The sequence below is a fragment of the Camellia sinensis genome, chromosome 10 (genome assembly GCF_055761805.1).
Source record: "Camellia sinensis isolate YWXY chromosome 10, ASM5576180v1, whole genome shotgun sequence".
Taxonomy (NCBI): Eukaryota; Viridiplantae; Streptophyta; class Magnoliopsida; order Ericales; family Theaceae; genus Camellia; species Camellia sinensis.
In genome coordinates this window covers 51,173,597-51,198,156 of record NC_138970.1, presented here as the reverse complement: position 1 = coordinate 51,198,156, position 24,560 = coordinate 51,173,597, and the positions used below count along the sequence as shown (strand labels likewise).

The window sequence follows — 24,560 nt, the reverse complement described above, 5'->3', positions numbered from 1 at the left end:
TGGAAAATATTTTGAAGGCGATGGTGTATTTGATTGTATTTGCTATACTTTTGTACTTTATGATGTAATGTTATTATGGATTTATGGATTTAATGTTATTATGGATTCATGGATGTAATGTACTTTATGATGTAATGTTAGTATCCGAAAAATTTGACTAATGTTATTATGGATTTATGATGTTTGTACTTTATGATGTTTTGATGGAATTTGGGAACTTGGGAATGATTTGAGATGGTTTTTAGATGGTTTATTGTCCTCTACTTTATGAATTCCAAATTTTTTATACTTAGATTTATGAACTTGGGAATGATTCCCAATATTGTCCTCTAGTTTACGAATTCCAAATGTTTATTAATTAAAACATTCTGCTAGTTTTTAGATGGTTCTTTGTCCTCTAGTTTGTACTCAGATTTCTTATTATATGTCCTAGTGGATTTAATGAACTTGGGAATGAGTTGGATTTAATGAACTTGGGAATGTTTTAATTTAGAGGACAATCTGTGAGATGGTTTTTACAAAAGTTATGGTTTATTGTCCTGTAGGCTTAACCTGCATGTATGTTGGTCGTGGTTCATGTTCATATAACTTAGTAATAGAACATAGAATTCATTTACCAGCAAAATTCATTTACCAGCTTCTAGTTTATGAATTTAGTACATGCATACCAACAGAATTCATTTACCAGCTTCTGCTATGAATTTACTAGATGAACCAGCATACCAAATGCATACCAACAGAATTCATTTACCAGCATATGAACCAGCAGAATTCACCATATATGAACCAGCATACCAGATGCATTTACCAGCAGAATTCATTTATCAACATATGAACCAGCAGAGCATACCAGCAGAATGAATTTAGAAAAACCATATCAAATGTACAAAAACCAGCATACCAGAACCAGCATACAGTGTTCAAAACAGAATCTGCATAACAGTGTTAAAAAAAAAACCCAGAATCTACAGTGGTCAAAACAAAATCTGCATAACAGTGGTGAAGGGTCCTGAATCTGCAATTCAAAACTGTTAACCATTTCTTAATACCCATAATACCAGACCCAAGTTAAATGCACATGAACCATAACCAAGATAAATGAACATCAACCAACATCAACCAAGTTAAATTAACATGAACCAGTATACCATAACCATTGCAGACATAAATGAAAATCAACCTCAGTCTTCCCCAATGGAAATTCCAAAGCCAGAAGATGCCAGTGAACAGAAAGCTGATCAGAAATCAACCTCAGTCTTTCAGAACCATTTTCAGAACATCAGAACCATTTTAGAACATGCAAATCCATTTCATAACATCACAACCAGTTTCACAACATGCAGATCAATTTCAGAACCACTTTCTTCAGTAGCATACCAGTTTCAACATCAGAACCAGTTTGAGAACCAGTGTTCAACACAGCATGACTTATCTGTTATGTTCAATACAGCATGTTCAATACCAGTTTCCTGAATCTGAACATGAACATCAAGCAACCAACATGGACACCAATTTAAATGGACATGAACATGAACTTGAACATCAATCAACCAACACATAAATTTAAAAAAAAAAACATTAACAATAACAAAATCAGTACAACTTTAACAATAACCAACATCAACCAACATCAACCAAGCTAAATGAACATTAACAATAACCAGTTCACTTGGGTTTAACATATAAATTAAAATCAGCTGTAAATGAAGATCAACCAGTACAGCTTTAACATCTAAATTAATACATTTGTCCTTAAAAATTGACACATTAGTACTTTAACATCACTTTCCAGCAGCAGTTTGCTTCACAATTTCAGAGGCCATGACTTCACGTTGCAGCCCAATTTCAGCATCAGTTTGGTTCTGTTGATGGTTGTCCATAGCCTAAAAAAAAAAAGATAGAATTTTTAAGCAACTATAAATACATGATATCACAAAATTTTCAGCAACTATAAACTAAAAATACATCAAGGACGAACTTGACTACACATTGGAGTAGTTGATTCTTGAGAATATCGAAACCCAATGTCATATCCACATGAACCTTGTAGTAGTGACTGGAATGTTGGTTGAGCAGAATGCCGTTGAGCCATTGAAGTTGGCAAATAATTTGGCACCATATACATCTCCCGCAAATTGTTCGCCTACAACAATGTCATATATGCTTTCAATTATGGTTTGAGTCACATATTATGTCCACACAAAAAATACAATGTTAAAGTAAGACTTACATGATATGTGGGATACATCAATGGCGGAGGAATGTAATTACCACCCATGGGCAAAGATCGAGGAAGAGGATGAAGGGGAGGAAGAGGCTGAAACGGAGGAACATGTTCACGAACATATATATCTCCTCCAACAGATAATGGAGAAGGTGCAACCGTTGAACTTGCAATAGATTGTGACGAAGCCAAGCTGTTAGCACGAGATTTTTTTTTGGAGTTCGCTACCAACGCCGCTTCGAATCCACCTTTGACCCTCCTTTTGCCCTTACTAGTTGCCACTTTTTTCTTCAATCCTTTTGGTTGCACAACATGATTCACATCTTCGCATTCCACTTCAAAGCTTTGGGTGTCATCATCATTACGTACTTCATTTCCAATACCAAAATGAGCACTTAACTTGCCTTCAACATCTGCACCTAATGTAGCAAGGTGTACAATACAAAAATCATAAGTTTCTTCAGTTTTAGCAGCTCTACTTGTTACTGCTCTAAATGCGGTCATCAATGTCTTATACCGCGAGGCTTGTTGGAATTTCACATCTACTTCAATGTCATTTTCCTTAATGTGCTGCACAGATTCGGCTCTTTCTTGTTTGGTCCACCTCTTTAGAATGTATTGTGGAGGAATCTCTTTCATCTTCAATATGTCTCTAATGACCTTCAATGAGTGACAACACAAGATTCCTTCCCTTTCAAACTTTGTACAATTACAACCCAAAGAGCCATCCCTCTCCATCTTCACTTTCCTTGCATGTTTGTTACCAACATCAACAACTGTGTAAATGGTACTAGCCTCGCCATATTCAATTGTTTCTATGTCCGATTCAATGATTGAAAGTACTCATTTTGAAATTCCTCAAAGATTTTTTTTGTGTAGACGTTACCCATTTAAATTAACATTCTTATTGTTGCTTTGACCATTGGCAACCTTTGCCACAGAGCATAGCCTGCTTCTAACTCCTTGTATCGCTTCTCGTAAAGTACCCTTTCGAAATGCATGAAGAATTCATTCAAGTTGAAATCAGAACGAATGTAATCCTTCAAAAAAGCATTAAAAGATTCACTGAGTTATGTGGTACTCATTCTCGCAGCCCATGTTGATTTAACATAAGGCCATCCCCATTTTTCTTTCACCGCAAAAGTCAATTTCAACCAATGATTTTCATGCGCATCATATTTATCAAGCATTTCCGCCCACTCTAACTTCCATTGATTTGCATCTTCAATGTGAAAGAAGAATTTATTTAGTACACCCTTCACCCCCTTATCTTGGAACAAACAGTTAACATGTTTTAATGCATTTTGCATCAAATGCCAAGTACACAATCGGTGACTTGTGCCAGGCATAACGATGGGTATGGCTTTAGCCATTGAAGTATCTTGATCGGTGAACAAAGTTTTTGGTGCCTTCCTTGACATAGCCTCTAGAAAGTTTTCAAACAACTATACAAACGATTCGGCGGTCTCATCATACAACAATGCTGTACCAAATATAACTGTTTCCCTATGATGGTTGAATCCCACAAAAGATGCAAAGGGTCTATGTTCTTTGTTTAACTTGTAAGTCGTATCAAATGTGACAACATCACCAAATTGGGCATAATCCATGATCATTTGTGCATCGGCCAAAAACATATTGGTTATTTGCTCCTCATTATCTAATTGAACAGCATAGAAGAATGAAGGATTCTGCAAAGATTTTTCTTTAAAGTATTGCAACACATTGCCTACTTCCCCATATGCTAAACTTTGTTGTCTTTTGGTTCTCAAATAATTTTTAGAATCTAACTTCGTAAAACCAAGGCATTGCCTTCCAGCAGCTTCCCTACCCATGAGTTCAAAAGACTGGCCTAAACGAAGACCAGATTGTGCCGCTAAATCTAATTGAATTACTTGGGTAGTGGATATCTTTCTTTGTGATAGCAACATGTGGGCACACTTGGGTGATACAAGATCATGGTTGTGTTTTTCTTTGAAATCAATCACAACATATTTTCCAGTACCCTCATGTAATTTAATATAAAGTCGAGCCTCACACCCAGTCCTAGTTTCAGCTCTAGAGTTTTTTGACAATGGGCCTCGCTTGTCAACCTTTCGAAATCCCTCCTTGTTGCAAACCAAAAGTCTATGAATAAGTTGATTAGTGAACTTGTCCTTCCTACAATAATCTCTTCTTATGCTAAACCGCATTCTTCCTCCATATGTATTATAAAAATCATACGCACATTGTTCAGAATCAAATACCATTCCCTGTTTTGGCTTTCAATCACAGTCATTCTCAGGTTCCATAGCGATATCAAAATTCAACTGAAAACCCATATAAATAAAATCTTAAGTTAATGATAGTTGAGCTTCTTAATAAGATTGCAGGGTTGCTTAGGTTGTAGTGCTATGAAAATGAATTGAAATTGGTTTATAGATAAAATTTATCTGGTTTATAGATAGGACCATATGTCATATAAGGAAAATTACTAGAATTAAGGAAATTGAATTATTAAAAACCAGATTAAATTAATATAGATAGATATTGCTTCATTCAATTATTCATGAGATTCAATATAACACATCTAGACACCAGTTAATAATTACATGACCCATGAGACTGCCATGTCTACAAAAACTAGGAGACATACTGTGATAAGGCCCATAACATTACCCTGTTATGGCAAAACTGAGATAATTTACGAGCCTTTTAACAAAACATCACAATAACAATCAGATGAGCAACAAAAGAGGTAAAACACACCAACTATTTATGGATTCTAATGTAAAGATCAAAATTGAATTATGTTGTTTGTTTTGCTGGGTTATGACTCGAAGTCATAGCTTAGTGCTATATTGGTTTACTATTTCTAATAAAAGGTAAAACAAAGAGAATTTATTGATTGAATAATAAAACAAAAGAGGTAAAACACACCAACTGAGAATTTATTTATTGATTGAATTTATCCAATTTACAGTGTGTTAATCAAATAGCAGAACCGTAGAGAAAAGTTAAAGAAATCATAAAGAGGTAAAACACACCAATTAATGAAAACTCGTATTCGATTTCTGACCTTAGTGTCAACTGTAATTTGTAAAGAGCATCAGTCGAAAGCTTTGGCGGCAGAAGACGTCTTAGGTTCTGAGGAGTTCGCCGTCGGTGAGGATGGGTTTGACGGAGGAGAGTGCTGTGTGAGAGTGAGAGTGCTGTGTGAGAGTGAAAGTGAATCCCTCCTGAGCTGTGTTGTTGTTTTGTCTGGGCGGGAAGTCGAAAACATTTCATTTTTGATTTTTTTTTTTAATAATCTCAGCCGTTGGATGACCAACGGCTCATCTGAGCCGTTGCAAGCAGGAAATGAAGGACCCTCCTCAAGGAGAGGATCCGGACTCGATTAATGAGGGTTTCTGGTTTTTTTTTTTTTAATAAAATGTCTTCTTTGAGAATAAATTATTTTAATAATTTTAAATTTTTTTATAAAAATATATAAAAAAATAAATACAGTGATGTGATCATTTATAATAATTTTTTAACTAAAACATATAATTACCGAACGAGGCCGAAGAGTAGTGTTACTTACACTTATCTTCACATCTTTTATTTTTTTTTTTAATTTTAATTTTGTCCATATATAAATTTTTATTTTTATCCTTGTTCTTAACTTTTTAATCCTCAATTTTCAAACCCTAACCCTAATCTTACCAACCATTTCCATTACCGCAACACTAGTCGTTGTCTCTCATTTCAGTCGACAACCTCCACTGCCATCATCAAATCACCTCTATCCAATAACACCTTCATCCTTACTCACCAACCACCAACAATGCCACCACCCACACCACTTTTAAACTCTCTTTCTCTTTCTCTTTCTCTATCTCAATCGTTATCTATCTATCTCTCATCAGATTGCAATCGCAATCATGATCATAGAAAATCAGTGATGATGGCAAATCTATCATCTTTGCACAATTGTCACAACTGTAGTGCTGCTTGTGATTTCTCCATATTTCGTTTAGTAGTTCAGGACCAAACCACCACCATTTTGTTCAATGGTCTACAACTAAACTAAGACCATATGTTCAGTGGTGTACATCCAAACTTCTATCGTTTGTTTGGTAGTAGTTTCCCAAATCAAGCGAGACGATTCAAATAAAGAAAAATCGAACATGAGCATGTAAGAGAGGGCTCCAGGATAGTTGTATAGATGGGAGCGATGGCCAATGACTAAGATTCGTGGAATGAGAGATTTTGGTGAAAGAAATAAGGTAAAGAATAGTCCCTTAAAAAAATAAGAAGGAAAATAGAGCTAAGGAGGTGGGCCATTGGAAAAGAAAAGTCGCCAGTGAGAGAGGAGGCCTAAAGGCGGGTCTCTAGTAGAGGAGAAAAGTTGTGGAAGAGTTGCTAGTGAAAAAAATGGGTTGCCAGATGTGGGGAGAGATTGCCGATTGAAAAGTGTTGGGATAAGAGTTTAAAAGATATATTTGAGATTATGGAAGGGGTCTAAAGAAAAATAAGAAAATGAGAAATTTTGGTAGTGGAGGTTCAAAGAAGTAGGGGTCCTAAGAAGAAAAATAGGGACATTTAGCAATTCCCTTTCTAATATTTCTAGTTATCTCTAATTTGTAAGATAAAATTACACAAATACCCCTCAATTATTTTGTGAATATTACTTTATTCTCTTTATATATAAATTCGTATATTTTGAACATTTCAATTATGAAAATACATCACATTCACCCCTTTTAGACCACCTTATAAGAGGTGTGTTTGCATGATTTTTATTGTTGAAGGGATCAATATGAACAGTTCATAAATAAAAGGGTCAAATGATATTTGTTAATACTTGAAGATGTTTTAGTGTAAATAATTCCTATTTTTATCATCATATTTATTTCATGTTCTATGTATATTTATATAATAAATTTTATGTGTACATTTAAGCTCAATCATATTTGATGATCTTAGTAAATGAGTGACCTATGAACTAGACAAGATAGAGGCGAACTAAATTTAGAATAGCAATGATTCAGAATATTAATTTTTGTGCTCTAATGAAACACTAATAACATGTCAAGAAAAAAATAAAATAAACTAAGATCAAAATAACATCACATCACAGTGAGTGAGACCCACTGCCAGCTCGCTGGAGTTGGTTTTAGAGCTCATTAATTGAAGCTCCAAAGCTTTTTTCAATTCGGAATGCACTTATGGGCTTTTTTTACAAACTCTTAAGAACTCACTAGTTGGTGTCTTTCTCAAAAATTTTCTGACGATCAAGTTAAAAATGTATCAAAGAAATAATGATAATTGAACAATTATAGAATGTAATGCATACATTTTCCATGTGATTATGTGCATATATAGTTTTTACCTTTTATGGTTGCAATTCCTATAAAAGAATAATTATATTAGCCTCACATCCAATTCGGGAATGCCATACATACAGAGATGACGAGGCAAGTTGACACTATGAAACAAGTCTCCTGTATTGGTTGACGGTTGTAGGTAAAGAGACCACTCTATGTTACACCACGTGTCCCAACCGACACAAGTACAGAGAGGCCTTGTTTGGATAATTGACTATTTTAATAGTTTATTTTAATTTTTGACTATTTTAGTAAGTTAAAATATTCACTGTGTTTGGTTTAAATTTTCTAGATTAAGTTTTTTGAAAATTGATTTTTTTAATTTTTGTGTTTTTTTGTTTTTAGTGAATATTTTTTAAATTTTAAACATTTTTTTTTACTTGTATCTAAAAAGTAAAAAATTTGTAAAAAAATATTTTAAAAAATTAATAAATACATAAAAATATAAAAAATGTACTGAATTCTTGTATCTTTTTTTATATTTTTGGTATTTAGTGAATTTTAAAAAAAAAAATTTACAATTTTTTTACTTTTTAGGTGTATGTATGTTAGGTGTGTCTAAAAAAGTAAAACAATTACTTAAAATATTAAAAAAATTCAGTAAAAACAAAAAAACATGAAAAATAAGAAAGTAGAATTTTCTAAAAAATGTTTTGGAAAACTAGAAACCAAGCAAACAAGGGTTAAATTTTTTTATAATTAGATGTAATATTTGTAAGAGAAAAATGAAATGATTATGAATTTGATATGACATTTTATCTTATTAGTTATTTTAATTTTTTCTTTTTTTGTGAATTTTAGCCCAAAAAAAAGAAAAAGTCAATTTTTGACTTCCCAAACACCACCAAAGTGTGACATACGGTAATCTGGCTGGGCCTACTGACTAGTCGTTTTATGGGCCTAGGCATGGACTCTTATATGAGGGGGATTTTATTTGAATCCAAAATATGTCTCAATATATCAAATTTAAATTCATAAAATTTAATATCCTAATATGAATTTATCAATAAGAATAACATATATTAAATACTAAAATAAATTTATTTATTTATCCTAATGATACACCCTAATCAGTTATATCTATTCAAATTCATGTATCTTATTCTTTAAGAGATCAAATTTATTTGCTCATCATCTTCTTCTTCTTCATTCTCCATCAAAAACTCCAATCCATCATTATTAAAACTCACCATCATCGTCAACATCACTATTTTTTTTATTATGTTGAAACCCTAAACCTTAAAAAAAAGTTTGAAAAAAACCAAATAATAGATGAAAGTAATAATCAAAATAGTTTTTTGAAGCAACCCATAAAAAATGAGCTAAGTATTCATCGAAAAGGATTTCACAATTTTTGTAGAGCACCATTAATTATTTTCTATATTATTTTTTTGACAAAAATTAAAGACCTCAGTAGATAGATTAACAATAACATATTATTAAAGTTGTTCTTATTTTGTCATTTAAATAGTACATTATTTGAGAAGTACTCTTTCTTGTTATTGCTTGATGCTTATGCGTTTATGAGTTTGATTTTTACTTTTCCACGAGCATTATTATGGATAATTTATAATGTAAATTTTTGTTTCTGTGTTGAAAAGTTTTATAATGCTTATGTAAAAGTTAGATTTTTTCTGTATTTATAATGCTTATGTGCTTACAAGTTTATTTGTTTTGTTTGTTTGTTTGTTTGTTTTTTTTGAGAATTATTTTATGTATTGAAAAGTTTTTGAAATAATTTATTTTTTTTAGTTTGTTTATTATTTATTATTTGGATTTACCTTGAGGGTAATTTGAGAAAAATAATAAGGTGTAATGAGAGTAAATTTTAAATAATTAAACAAAGTGTACTTGGAAATTGAGAGTACTTTTGGGGTGCGTTTGTTTGGACGGACTAGATAAGGAAGGATTGTAATCCATCGGACTATTAGTCCTGGGATACATTGTCCCGAGACTATTTGGTTTGACTAAATTTGTATCATATGTTTGTTTAGTCATGGGATTAGATGTTTGAATTGTACTATTTTTAGTTATTCAATGTTTGTTTGGGATATTATGGAGAAGGATAAATGTTCAAATGACTAGTTTATCATTTTCAATTATTTACTAAGTAATAGCAATATTAAACATAGCTTTAATATTTTAATTATTTTTGGCTAGATTAAATAAAAAATTTGTTTTATTTTATTTTTTGCACAATATTTTAATTATTTTAATTTATTATTTTCAATTAAATTAAATTTATAATTTATATTTTTTATTTAATATATAATTTTAAATTAACGACAATAAAAAATAATTTTATTTAATATATAAATTAAATTTTCAAACAACACTAAAAAAATTTAATTTATAAGGCCATAATTTATAATTTATTATTTTTAAACAAATTTAATTTATAATTTATATTTTTTATTTAATATATAATTTTAAATTAACAACACTAAAAAAATAATTTAATTTAATATGTAAATTTAATTTTTAACAACACTAAAAAAATTTAATTTATAAGGCCATAATTTATAATTTATTATTTTTAATTAAATTTAATTTATAATTTTAAATTAACAATACTAAAAAAATAATTTATAAATGTTCAAAAAACTATTTTATCATTTTCTAATTGTTTGCTGGGTAATAGCATGGTGGGTAAAATGGACATTTCACAAAATAATCCCATGGGAAACCAATCCCATGGTTTCTATCCCACCCCCCTCATGGGATAGGATAGTCTCATATTTGTGGGACTAATAGTCTAGTGGAACTATTAGTCCGGAGCAAAAAAAAACGAAACAAACAATGGATTATTAGTCCGGTGGGACTAATAGTTCAATCTCACCCCCTAATCCTTCAAAACAAAGCGAGTGTTTGTTTTAGCTTTTCAGAGCCAACTTATGACTTTTAGCTTTGAAAAAGTTATTTTAGACTATTTGGTTAAACTTATTTCAAACAGCTTCTGATTCTAACAGCTTATTTTAACTCAAAAAAGCTGATTCTGAAAAGTTGCTCACCCCTTACTTCTGATTATCAGCTTCTGCTGTGGACATGTTAATTTATGGTTATACTCTTAATTTTTTTTTTTTAAAAAAAAAAAATAGAAAAAGACTCAAATGGACTATAAATTATTATTATTATTTTTTATGAGAAATGTAGACAAACAAAAAATAAAAATTAATTGAAAAAACTATTTCACAGCTTATTTAACAAACACTACTCAGCAACTTAAATCTATAATCCAACAGCTACACCAAACAGATTAACAACTTCTGATTAAAGTCATAATCCATAATCTGTTAAGGTATAATCTATAAACTGTTTTAACAGTTACACCAAACGGGGCCAAACACACCCATGGGGTGTTTGGCAAGCAAAATTTTAGCTTGGTTGAGGTTAAAATTCACAAAAAAGATAAAATAGATTAATATAATTAATAAGACAAAATATCACATCAAACTCATAATCATTTCACTTTTTTTTTTCTTACAAACATCACATCTAACTACAAAAAAATCTAATCATCTTTCTAAATATAAAATTTTTAACTTACTAAAATAATCAAAAACTAAAATAACTTACTAAAATAATAACTTTCTAAACACCCACAATAATTTTTTTGGGTGTAAATAGAATCCCCTTATAGGAGAGGCAAACATTAATATTCGTGATTGACCTAGTCAAAAATATTACAACAATGATTTAGATCACTAAAAAATATATCATTAATAACACTAATGCATTGGGAATGGTAAAAAAAAGAAAAAAAAAAACAAGGCATAGAAAGTGGGTGGGGCTTACTGTCACATCATTAATGCTCCTTTTAGTGCTTCATTTTTAATGCTCCCAAGCATTGTTTAAAATATTATACCTATTTGTTTATGAAAAATGCTTGGGAGCACTAATTAGTGCTCCCACTAATTAGGTGGCAGTGGGTCCCGCCATTAATGATGTGATGTTTTGGTCTTGGAGTTGTGTTTTTTTTTTTTTTTTTTTACTTTTTTAATGCATTAGTGCTATTAGTGGTGATGTTTTTAGTGGGATGAATCATTGTTGTTTGTTTATCCTCTATCTTTTTCTCAACCTAATAAAAAAAATCTAACTTTAATATTTTCTTTTACTCGTGTAAAATTTGAGCAAGGATCCTCCCCTTGCATCATTTTTTACTTGCAGGACCATTGAGCCTACCTTTAGACTCAATTTTGATAATTCGAACTGTTCATATTTTAAGATTTATTCAGTATATCATACCTGTAAAAAAAATCGAGTTGATTGGATATCAGAAAGCATGTGTTCGGAAAAATTGAATTAAAAACTATTTTTTAAAAAAATTTAATAAACAGTTTTTCAAACACATGCTTTTTGATATCCGATCAATTTGATTTTTTACAGGTATGATATACTGAACAAATCTTAAAATATGAACGATTCGGATTATCAAAATTGGGCCTAAAAATAGGCCCAATGGCCCTGCAAGTAAGAAATGCAAGGAGGAAGTATAAGGAGGGGAACTTGACTAGTAAAATTTACCGTGGATTATGAACTCTCTCATATCTTATCTGAGATTTGTTTGGTTTTAGTTTTCTGAAAATAGTTCTTAAAAAATTATATTTTTTTATTTTTCATATATTAATATTTTCAATAATTTTTTTTAATATTTTAAGCAATTTGTTTTAATTGTTAGACACACCTAATATAAATACACTTAAAAAGTATAATATTTATGAAAAAAATCTTTAAAAAATATACTAAATACCAAAAAATACAAAAAAAAAAAATGAAAATTCAGTACATTTTTCGTATTTTTGTGTATTTGTTAATTTTTAAAAATATTTTGTCACAAATATTTTACTATTTAGATACATCTAAGTAAGGTGCATATAAAAAAGTAAAAAAATTACTTAAAATTTAAAAAATATTTATTAAAAACCAAAAAAAATACAAAAAATAAAAAACTCAATTTTCAGAAAACTGAAACCAAACACATCAGTAAACATATTTATGGTTTATCTTTTTTCTCAACCCTAAAAAAATATAAATTTATATTTGTTTTTCTTTAACACTTTTATTCATTTTACAAATCTGCCATCCAAACATTAGTATTTGGAAGGTTTTTTGAAAACTCAACTGAAATGCAATTAGTTTATATGCATTATGCACTTTAAGAAATAGCGAAAATTCCGATTAAAATTTCATATGTTTCGATGTAAAATATTTTATATTTAATTTTTTAATTTTTTTTTTATGTAAACTAATATTGCACTAAAGAAAATTGCTTTTAATTTTTAATGTTTGTCTGACACTTGAAACACATTTTTTTTCTTTCTTTGGAAGTAAAACTCAAGTTCAATTGGCTTTTTATCAAACAATTAGTGTGTTAGGATATCTATTTAAAAAGGTAAAATGTGCTAAATGGGTATGGGTTTGGCAATGATATATGAATTTTTTACAATAAGCTATTTTTTGGATTAGAAAAATATTTTAAGTTTGGCATGTGCCCAAAAAGTCAAAAAGTCAAAAAATTTACTCAAAAAGTTAAAAAGTTATCACTATTCACCAAAAGTCAAAAAGTACGTTTGCACAACTCTCAATCCTAATTTTCTCCTACACACAAATTTATACAATTTTTTAATACAAATTTTTTCATAAAAAGTCAAAAAATTAACCAAAACAATTATATTTTTTTCCTCAACTTTTTAGTCTAAAAAGTCAAAAAATACACTTATTTAGGATATCCCAAACAATCCCGTACTTTCCTTTTGTTCAACCAAACAATAAAAGTGTATAAAATAAAAATATTTTAGGTTGAAATAAACAGAGCCTAAATGGTACAAAATATTTTACTTATAGCATCGCAATTGTTATAAGCTAATTTTATTTTGAATTGTGACTATGCAAATAGACTACACTTTTTATTTGTTGGCACAATTTTAGCAAATTTCCAAATCAATCATTAAAGACTTGATCAAAACTAAAATTATTGAGATTGAGAAAGAAATATGACCAATTAAAACTTGGACTGAGAAAGAAAGTTTAAAATTAATATGTGGTGGATCATTATTCTTATTTTTTTTTAACATATAAATCACAAACTGATAGGTATATGAAAATAGAGAAGACAAAATATAACAATGACAGTCAATATTGGCAAATCTACTAAAACTTTATTTAAAAAAAAAAAAAAAAATTACAACCGAAATCAACCAATCAGGAATCATGTTGTTATAATATAACTGAATTTTTTTTTAAATTATAAGACCCTAATTATAATATTTTACACTTTGAAAGATTATTTTTTCTATGTTTATCCACTGTTGCCGAATTACCATTGGATTGTCGGTCGCCAAAAAGTTTGCCGAAGAAGTCAGTAGATCGCCAAAAATTTACAGAAAAAAAATACCACTGGTAGGGATGAAATGACTAGATAAGTGGCACTAAAAAGATAAATAACATGTAAATATATAAGTGATACTAATTATGTGTTTGGTTGAGGGATTTGGGGGAGAGATTTAAAAATAAAAAATAAAAATGTGTGTGAAACTAAATGAAATGTAGGTATTTTTTATTCATATTTCACCTAACTTTTCCCTTTCCCTTTTCAAATCCCTTCTTAAATCTTCCAACCAAACACAGCGTAAGAAAACTAGGTGCCTCAATTTTGCTCATTTTTAAACTCTAACACAATCAAATTTCTCTATCTTGGAACAGAGAAATTTATAATTGTCATTTTAAAATCCCCAATTTGAAATTTTCAACCATAAATTTTAAATTAGATATTCATTTTTTAAAATTAGCCTTCTATTTTGCAATTTTTAACCTCAATTAAAAATTTCACTGTTTAAAAGCAAATGTCACTATTTGGGTAACAATGAAATAGATAAAGCAGAAAATGTCACTGTTTGAAAACAATGAAATGTCACTAATTTTCCATTTTAAGAAGTCCGCATCCATGTAAAACCTAGCGATTTGAGGGAGATATATTTAGTAATGTAATTCATGAAATAAATTATTAAAAATCAGCCAAGGACAAGAGCAATACCCTCCCATCGTGCTTTTAACGTTGCTATTGCACACACAATTTATACATAGTTCTGTTTCTACCAGTAGGAGGAGAAACAACACAATCTACCCAGTTAAATAAGTAAGGAAAATGTATATAAAAGAAGGGGGAAAAAAAACCCTGATAAAACGAGATAAACTAAATCAAAATGGGAAAATTTCAGTTTGAAAACAAGCACATAACCTGTGCCACTCTTGTGTTCCTGCAAATGCAAAATTTTGCAGACTCTTTGGAGAAGATGGTGACAGGAATAGAGGTTGAAATGAGACTTTGTTTTGAAGTCATTTGTGCAGTTCCAAAGGATGAATTCATCTCCGTGATTGGTTCCTAAATCATCTTTGCCTGTGCTGTGTACGAATAAAGAAATTTTTTTTGCATGAAATTAGAAATGAAAGAATATAACCAACCACCGAAAGAATCAGCAATCTAGCAATCACATTATGAAACAACCAAATTAAAAACATACTCAGGTCATAAAATAAGAGGTGCAGCCCTTTGAAACTCACTGGAATCCAAGAGAATGAAATTTCAATCCCAGATTTCTGTTTGGTTGTGTTTTCGTTTCCTTTATTTTTGCTTCTCGAGTTTTCAAAAACAAAAACAATAAAAAGTTCGATAACACCCATCGTTTTCACTTTGTTTTTATTTTTGCGCTAAAGTAGTTTTAAAAATTTTGAAAACAACTTTCCATTATTTCCTAGAAAGTGGGTTGTTTTCAATTATTTTTTTTTCTTTTGCAAAAGGAGTTGTCTGTATTTTCCAGAAAATGAAAACAACCAAGGAAATTCTACTTACACCACTATTTTATCTCCTTACACTCAATTTCTCATTACACCAAAATCAATTTTGATTGATTCTCTCTTTACACTTACCATAATACCAAACTTACCGTCATTTTTATCCCACATTTTCAAACCCTAATTCTACCTCATTCTCCACCTCCGGCAGCCACAGCCGCTGCCAACAACTCCTGCAGGCATTGTCGGTGCGACGGTGCCCCCTCCCCAGCCCCTCTCTCCTTGCAACTTCCTCTACCACTGTCTTGCCCTTCCGACTGCCACGACCAACCACTGCCACCATTATTCCCCACGAACCAGCCACACTCGTCACCATCTCCGACAACTGCGACCCCTCTCCATCCCCGCCTCCGACTCCCATTCCAACAACTCTCCTCTGCTACTAATCCCTCCCCTTGACCTCCGCCACGACAAACAACCCTTCCCCTTCCCCTTCTCCTTCTCCTTCTCCTTCTTCATCTTTCCAGATTTGAAAACCCTAGGGTTTCTGTCTCATCTCTCACTTAGTGGATGGGGAGAGAGGTTGGGTGGTGATGAAAGAGAGGTTGGGTGGTGATGAAAGTGGATCGTGATGGCGGTGGGTCACGCTGGTGAGGGACATAGAGGTGGGAGTGTTGCAGAATGAGTGGCTGCGACGACGAAGATCTGCAAGGCACGATGGTGGAGAGACAGATGAGGGTTATCTCCGATGGGGTTTAACGTCTGGAGGCTGCAGAAATGGCAGAGTGGCTCACTGGCGATGGGAAGGGAAGTTGCTAGCAGTAGTGGCAGTGGTGGTGGACGGTGGAGATGGTGGTGAAAGGGTAATTAGGGTTTTAGGGGTTTTTTGGTAATTTTGAAAAGGGGCAAGAGTAATAATTTTATTTTGAAAAATTGGGGTGTAATGAGCTCTTTTTGTTGTGTAAGTAGAATTTCCCAACAACCAAACAGGTCAACTTTTCAAAGTTCCATACATTTTATTTTCATTTCAAATGCAAAGAAAGAACACCTTGCATTTGCATAACCTTCAAATCATTTAAAACCAAGAATTAAATACCTACTCTGAAAATCAGATAAAAAGGGCATAAAAAAATTGACAAGTAATGAGAATGAGTGAACTTACATCAAGCAAAGCTGCGGTTCGCTTCGAAATTAACCTCTACTCTTGACCCGTCAAACTTGGAATTGCCTTCTTTCACATTTCCTTTAATCAAACTCGCATCCAACCCCCCAGAAGATTCCAAGGCTTCAGAAATCTCTGCCTTCAGCTTCTCATGCTTCTCTTTCAATACCGAGGAATCCATAGCCTCTGCAATACACTGCTTTATTTGTTGTTCCAAAACCATAATCTTACTTTTTGACTCTGAATCAAGAGTCTTTCCTGCCTTTGCTACCTCCAATTTCAACTGTTCTATCTTGTTCTTCAAATCCGATGAATTGATAACATCTTCAATTACCTGGTTAATTTCTTCGTTAAGTTCCTCTATCTTATCCTTGACATCTGAGAATGAACGCGGCTCAACATGCAAACCCAAAGATTCAAGAACATCAGCAAATTCTGTCTCTATCTCTTCCTTCACCTGCAAGATTTTCTCTTTCATCCCCTGGTTTAATTCTGCAAATGTGGATATCCCAGAGTCTTCGATTTCCTTTTTCAGCGCATCGATCCTATTTTTCATATCACGCTGATCCAAAACCTCCTTGAATTTCTTATTGATTTCCTGTTTTAACGCGCCTGTTTTGTTGTTATTCTCGGACAGATTCTTGGCTTTAGATATTTCCTCCAACATATCAAGCTTATATTTAAGCCTCGCATAATTAGGAGCTCCTGGCAAACCTTGGTTGAACTCATCCTTGAGCTTCTCGATCTTGTCCTTCAGACCCAGATTCATGGGCTGGTCCTTAGAATTCCTTGCTTTTGCAAATTCTTCCCTAAGCATCACAAACCTGTCCTTCAAGCCCATGGCTTTAGCTGCCTCAGAAAATTCATGATCAACTTCTCTTTTCAGTTTGTCTATCATTTCATTCAGACCCAACTCTGGAGACTCAGTAGATGACTCACTGGCTCTCAGAATTTTCTGTTTAAGTTTTTCAACTTCACCCTCCAGCTCCAGGTCTAGAGTCTTTCCAGGCTTAAAAATGGGCTCTTCTTTCATTTTCATGTTGACTTTCCTTTTTGGATCTATAGGAATTCCTTCTTGGAAGCCGCCAAGTTTTCGGAACTTTAACATACGATGTTTTAACAACTCTTGTGTATCCATCTTTGTAAGCTCCTATAAAACCAAATATGTACATTAGGATTTTGATGGAAGATGATTGTTGCAAAGAAAATAATGTCAATATACTCACGTCCATTGCATCAACAATTGCAATTTTTATTTGTTGTGAGGTCCAATGTGGATCAGCATGACCACCACCAAGTGGCTCCTGCAGGAAGTCCAAATGTTCAATTAAGATGCCATAAAAGAAAAGAGAAACCTTGAAGTTGAAAATCAAATCGAAGTAGCAGCTTCTCTAGAGGCCAAAAGGAGCACAAGAAGGATTTGTTACTCCTGTCAAATTTTACACAGACAAACGACTTTTTTTTTTTGGTATTTCAGAAATGTTACACAGACAAACAACACAAAACAGACCACATGATATCCAAAGTATCTAATGTATAGCAGAGTTCTAGAAAAAAGCAAATCATATACCGTCACAGCATCAAGTCATTGCCTTGTACATTTTATAACATCATAATAAGTTGTCTTGTATATATTAATTGCATCATAATCCCAATGCAGGTGCATGGTTGTCAGTAACTAGGGAGTATGAAAAGTGTTTTTTGTTTTGTTTTTATTCTTATTATTATTATTACCGGAGAAGAATGTTACCGGTATAATTCCGTCACAAATTTGTAGCTTGCACAACTCTCCTGCAGTTATCTTAAGCTTCTCAGCAGCCTGCACAGGAAGACAGTTACATTTATTTATTAATTTAATCTCTTAGACAAGCCAAATAGAGAAATTTTGACACAAACCTTTGGAGAAGCTTTGGCACTTTTCCACAAGATTGCTGCACATGCTTCTGGGCTGTACCATAGGAAATGTGATGAAGAAGGAAAAAAATAAAAACAGATCCACACATGCACAACAATAAACAGAAAGGGAAAATAGAAAATATTTGATGAAAGTTACGAAGTCATATCCTCTATGCAAAAAGGAGTCCACATTCTAACAGAGAATATATTCACATTAGTAGGGCAATAAAAGGACAGAATAGAGTTGAGCTAAGTATAATCTTATCACACTCCGTTATCAACTGAAAATTAAAGTAAAAGTAGTAGTTCATTTAGTTATAAAGAATGTGAAGTAATTCATTGCCCAGGAGTAGTCAACTACGGCTAGCATAAGAGGATTACCATTTGGCTCTTTGTTAACTAAACCTACAAACAATTTAAAAAATGCCATTGTAATTGGGATGAGACTCCAAGGGATTATGAAACTAAAAACCAACAATAAATTTTTTTTTTACAAAAAAAAAAAAAAAGAATACAAAAAAGGAAAAAAGAAGCAACAAACAAATAACTTTGCCAATAGTATCTACTGCCCTCATAAAAGATTTTTTTTAGAGAGTGAATTCTGCAGCCTTGCAGGATGTCAACGCAAAAGACACTTGGCAAGCGCATGCATAAAGTATATGCCCATCTTCATATAAGATTATGCTTCATCGGTAATTGTTTGACAGTAAGCATAGCGATGTTGAAGATTTTAACATCCACCAAATCATGTCATAGGTTTAGGCCAACTTCCACATTCTCCTCAAGAACTTCCTAACTTTTAAGAAAAATAAAAACAATACTGAGCACACTTTACATTCTTTTCCTGAGATGCATTTCCACCCATTTAATAATATAACACCGACTACAGTTGTCAGACTCACTTTTGGAAACTTAAATGAATGCTTTCAGCCAAATACTCTACAAATATTAAATTGCCAATGTGTTGAAATAAGATAGCCACAGATGAAACAGACATCTTACAGCTTGTCTGCCAAGAGAGTAAACTTTATTGACCCCTTATGTTCTTGAAATAATGTCTGATGATAGTGAGACTACTTTGAAACTAAGTCGAAAAGTTATTTTGTCCTTAAAGTCATAAGCCATGTAGATAATAATCTACAAAAATGGGATACATACTTGAGATTTACTTAGCATGCACACAAAACACAACAGGCACAAATCCAATGGTAAACGTTCTATTAAAAATATAGCAAATGAAAAACTGTCAGTAACAAATTACCTGGCAACATAGAAAACTGCATTTTCGAGCATCAACAATTTATTAGCACAGCCAATGGCCAGAGCACCACCAGAACCACCTTCCCCAATAACAATGGAAATAATTGGCACCTTGAGACCAAACATAGTCCTCAAGTTGTGAGCTATGGCTTCACCCTGCATCCAGTTAAAGCAAGTGATTTGGTAAGGCAGAATTGAGAGAATCACACAAGCTTGACGATACAATCACCACATACTTGGCCTAGCTCCTCTGATTTCAGGTCGGCAAATGCTCCTGGAGTGTCAATGAAAGTAACAATAGGGAATCCATGGTGATCTGCGTAATACATCATGCGCATTGCCTTGCGGTAACTGTGGAAAACAATTTAGAGTCAGATAACGAACATAATTATATTCAGAAGGTCAGCTTTGGGGATTGACTTAATTTCCTACATACCCATGGGGAGTGGGCATCCCAAAATTGCGTTGAATGTTCTCCTTCGTATTTCTGCCCTTTTGATGACCCATGAACATGTAACTTCTACCATTTATAGTTCCGAGACCAGTGACAATGGCAGGATCATCATAACCGGCTCGATCTCCGTGAAGCTCCACAAACTGGACAAATAAATATAAAATGATATATTCAGACATTTTCTCTTTAGTATTAAGGCTGGAAATTAATATGTATCGTGGAAGTGAGAATATGACCAGGCAGAGAACCTGCAAGCACTATACCTTTTCAGTAATATTAAACACGTGATCAAGAAAAGTTGGTCTGTTAGGATGCCGAGCAATATTTACTCTCTGTATGGGAATCAGGTGTGTATACAGATCCTTCAGAGCCTGAAATTAACAATGGGAAGACATTAATAGAGTTTATTTTTGTGTATATTATGTATTTCTGAAGTGCAACAACATAGAAGAATTAGCCTTATTAAGTCTCTGTTACCTATGAAATATATAAACACACACACACATATATGTAAAATTTAAAGTGCCTCTATCTAGCTATGATACAGATTTCGGCATCAATCGAAACATGTCCAATATCAGTCTAACAAAATCATGTGGCCATCTAAAAGCACTAAAATAAATTTGAAACTCTAAATGTTCAATTTTTCTTTGTTTTCTCCAAATTCTACTTCCCTTTTGTGAGGAGGTGGGTTCCTTTTGTTTTTGACTCCATTTTTATGGGGGGAAAAAAAAAGGAATCAACACTGAGATGATAAAATTACAAGCATTAAACACACCAATATCACTTCAACCACAAGTACAGGCAGATGGTTTGGACCAGCAAAACAAGGAATATACTTGAGAAAATCTTAATGCGAATCCACATAACCCTTCTACTTTCCCAACTAATTTTTCCTTCTTTTTTTCTTCCAAGAGATACTTCAACATGTAGAATTTTATGAGACATTAAAATTTGGTTGGGGAATGGTTTACAAAGTTTCAAATTCCTCTATAGATTAAAATCACCCAACAATAGTTTCTGAGCAAGTAAAGCCTCATGCCTCTGCATGAATAAACATTGGGCACAAATGGAAAATCTACAGCATTGGTATAGAAGAGTAAGCATGCCCATCACTCGTTGTACATAAATAAATGTCTCAAAAACTTGAATGCCACTAGTAATTCATGAAGAAAAAAAATATGGAAGAACACTGCAGTAGGATGCACAACAAGATGCAATGCCTACCCAATTTTCAGTATAAGGACAGGACAAGCAGTTCTGTAATTAAAGCATTTTGTACAGTCACAATAGAAAATAATACTCAAAGAATAATCAAACAATTTGAATCATGGCCGACTCTACCAAGCAACTGATGGGGAGCCATCCCCCCATCAGCTTGCCAAAAGCCTTTGATTTTTTTTTTTTTTTTAATGGTAAATTTTTTACTTAATAATCAATTGACCCCAACAAATCAGTGGTTGAATGATTGCTTGATAATATATATAGAAAATGATGTGTTTGACACTATTGACAATGAATTTATCATGCAAAAATTTCAAAAAATGGCACCTCATCGAATGCAATTGTAGAAGTTTACATATTTTTTTGTTTTGTTAAGACACTAGTATTTTATTAAAAGTTTATTTTACTTGAAGTTGGAGAAATTTAAATTTTAGCTAGTTTATTTTTATTTATTTTTCCTCATAAAAATTGTGGAACTTAGTTTTTGGAGTGACCCCATCCTTATAAAAACCTGGAGTCGCCACTGATTTGAATCCAAATAAGATTTTAAAGTAAATTGATGTTTAGATTATATACCCAGATTTTTCTAAATTATTATAGCATAATTAAGTTACCTTTAGGAAACTGTTAGACTTAAAAGCTTTAAACTCAAGAGACAAATGTAAACTATGGGAATGCATTATTGTCAAACCTGATGGTACTTATTCTCAAGTAAGATAATCTGATCACTGAAGTCCAGACCGGTTTCATTAGCCATCTTTTGTACCTGCCGCAAATAGAAGTATATATCATGAAACAAATTGTCATATGTTCTAAATTTGGTAACAAATCAAATTTTGCTAAAAGGGCATACATCGATTATCTTCTTTCGCAGATCCATTAGAGGTTTCTCAAAGGCCAAAGTAACCGGCTTTTGCTTCTCTTTCAAAGGCTTGAAAGGCGAGAGATGACTGAGGACTCCGCCCTTCACATTCGGATCCGCATGATCGGGCCAAGGGTACTCATGCTTCTTTACCTTCCTGATCTTTGCAGAGACCGTAAAGTCCCTCCTTATTGCTCCAAATCGAGCCCTCCCTAGGGCTTTCAAAGGCACACCAACAATACCATTACTCGAGCTACGCAGAAGATCCGAAACAGGATTTCCAGAAGCTAAATTTCCAGTAAACTGGATTGGAGAATGAGAAAGCGAAGTCATTCTCCAAATTCTCCACCAATTCAAATAAACAGATCTTCAATTCAACAACTCGATCAAAATATATCTCTGCAAAATACCAAAGGTTCTCAAAATAAGTAACAATAATGCTCGAAATTGAAGTTCCGCTGCTGTGTAGAGGTGATAATTTCAAAAATCTCGGAAAATCAGCAGCAAAAAAAAATGAATTAAAGATTCACAATCACATTTTCTTCTCCCTTCCGCGGTTTTCTCAGCAACCAAACAGCAACAAAAATTGAAAAAACTCAGGAAACTTGGGAACACAATCGACATGCATCGAATGAATGAATTAAAGATACGAATGCAATGAAATCGAAGAATAGTTAGAGAGTCACCGGAGTGTGAAAGAGATCGCCGGAGAGAGAAGATCGCGATCGAAGATAGAGTCTTCGGTTGTCGTCCTTCGAATGAGAGGAGAGCGAAGAGAGAGAGAGATTATTGAGTATTAATCAATGAGAAAGAGAATTGAGAAGATCGTCGCGGAGGCCTCTCTCTTCTGGGTTTTTCGTCAAGTGAAAGTGTCGATAATTCTTATGCTGAATAGAGAGAGAGAGCGAGAGAGAGGTTGTGTGTGTTATTATGAAGGAGCCAGCAATTTTCGGTTTGGCCGTTAACGGGAAGAGAAGGGATTGATTTTGATGAGAGAGTGGCGTTGAGGGCTTTGCATCGCACACAGGGCTCACACCTGGTCTGGAACTTTGTGTTACGTGTTGGATTGGAGGTCGATTCCTTCTAGGGTCCCTCTTGTTGGGCTTGCCTCCACTTCCTCTAAAATTCTATAACATCAATACTAGGACCCCAATTCTATGAGAATAAATTACAAATATATATATATATATATATATATTTTAAGATTTATTTAAAATACGATTAATCTTTCTATAGTTTTGGAGGTGTCTTCAAACACGAGTAATTCGCTAGTTATAAATACTCTCCGTCAGAATTTATGGAGTATCATTTTACAATAATAAAATGACTACAACAATTAATTTAAATATGTTTATGATATTATTAAAAACTTATAATGGACTTCATGATTGATTAATGAAATGGGTTATATATATTGTTATCCAAAAGATAAGGGGGTGAATTAAGTTTTTACAAATAAAAATAATAATTCCCTAATAAAAATTATGACTAGCACAATAGATAAATATAATTAATGAAATAAAAATAATTAAAGCAAGTGTTCTAACAACTATGTCAATTAATGATTTTAGCATAATAAAAATATAAAATATAGTTATGGCAATTTAAATAAAATAAAGAGATAAGGGAGAGAGAGACAAAAAAATTTATAGTAGTTCGATTTTAACTCAGCTTACGTCCACTTCTCAAGCTTCACTTGAGATTTTTTACTATTCTCTAACTTCACAGGGTGCTAGTAACCTTTTCACAGATGGAGTAATCCTCCACAGATTTTACACAGACTTTCTAAGTCAAAAAAAAAAAATCGTTGAGAGTACTATACTCTTACAGGATTGAAAAGAATGTGTTTTTGCTTTCACAGAAAGCTATAAGAATTATCTCTCAAAGATAGATATAAAAATGAAACTCTGATTTTTCTGTAATCCTCACACAGGAAAGATGGGCTTCAAGCTATACCACTTAATGTATAATTTCTGAGACAGGATATAAACAAAAATTGAAAAATACTTCTTAGAAAATTTTTCAGAGAATAGATGAGAGTGATTTTAGATCAAAATATATTTTCTGGTTTCTGTAACTTGTTTGTAGTCGCTATATCTTATTCACATCAGAGGCTTTGGTATATATAATGAAACTTATAGCCGTTTATAACCGTTGTATTCATTTGAATAACTTCCACTCCATCATTACTAATTTGAATATCTTTCACTCTATCATTACTAATTTGAATATCTTCCACTTGAGCCTTTTGGCCTGCTGCTGTACTAGGTTGTTTGAACCTTTGTTTTGGGCTGTTTGAACGTCTGGTTTGGGCATTATTTTTGGGTTGAAATAAACTC

At 32.5% G+C, this 24,560-nt stretch overlaps 1 protein-coding gene across 2 annotated transcripts; it reads right to left on the bottom strand.

Annotated features, from left to right (window-relative positions):
* Positions 1-14,546: 14,546 nt before the first annotated feature.
* Positions 14,547-23,393, bottom strand: LOC114267698 (acetyl-coenzyme A carboxylase carboxyl transferase subunit alpha, chloroplastic). Of its 2 annotated transcripts, none has more exons than XM_028208748.2 (12): positions 22,908-23,393; positions 22,213-22,620; positions 22,051-22,125; positions 20,399-20,506; positions 20,118-20,278; positions 19,918-20,032; positions 19,683-19,837; positions 18,422-18,473; positions 18,276-18,344; positions 17,752-17,829; positions 16,526-17,675; positions 14,547-14,973 (listed from the first exon to the last, which is right to left on the bottom strand). In XM_028208748.2, the coding sequence occupies exons 2-11, from the start codon at positions 22,552-22,554 to the stop codon at positions 16,527-16,529; spliced, it is 2,304 nt and encodes a 767-aa protein (XP_028064549.2). In that variant the 5' UTR covers positions 22,555-22,620; positions 22,908-23,393; the 3' UTR covers positions 14,547-14,973; position 16,526. The 2 variants fall into 2 exon arrangements, with proteins under 2 accessions (XP_028064549.2, XP_028064550.2); XM_028208749.2 differs by having other exon boundaries at positions 14,547-14,968.
* Between the last annotated feature and the right edge of the window lie 1,167 nt (positions 23,394-24,560).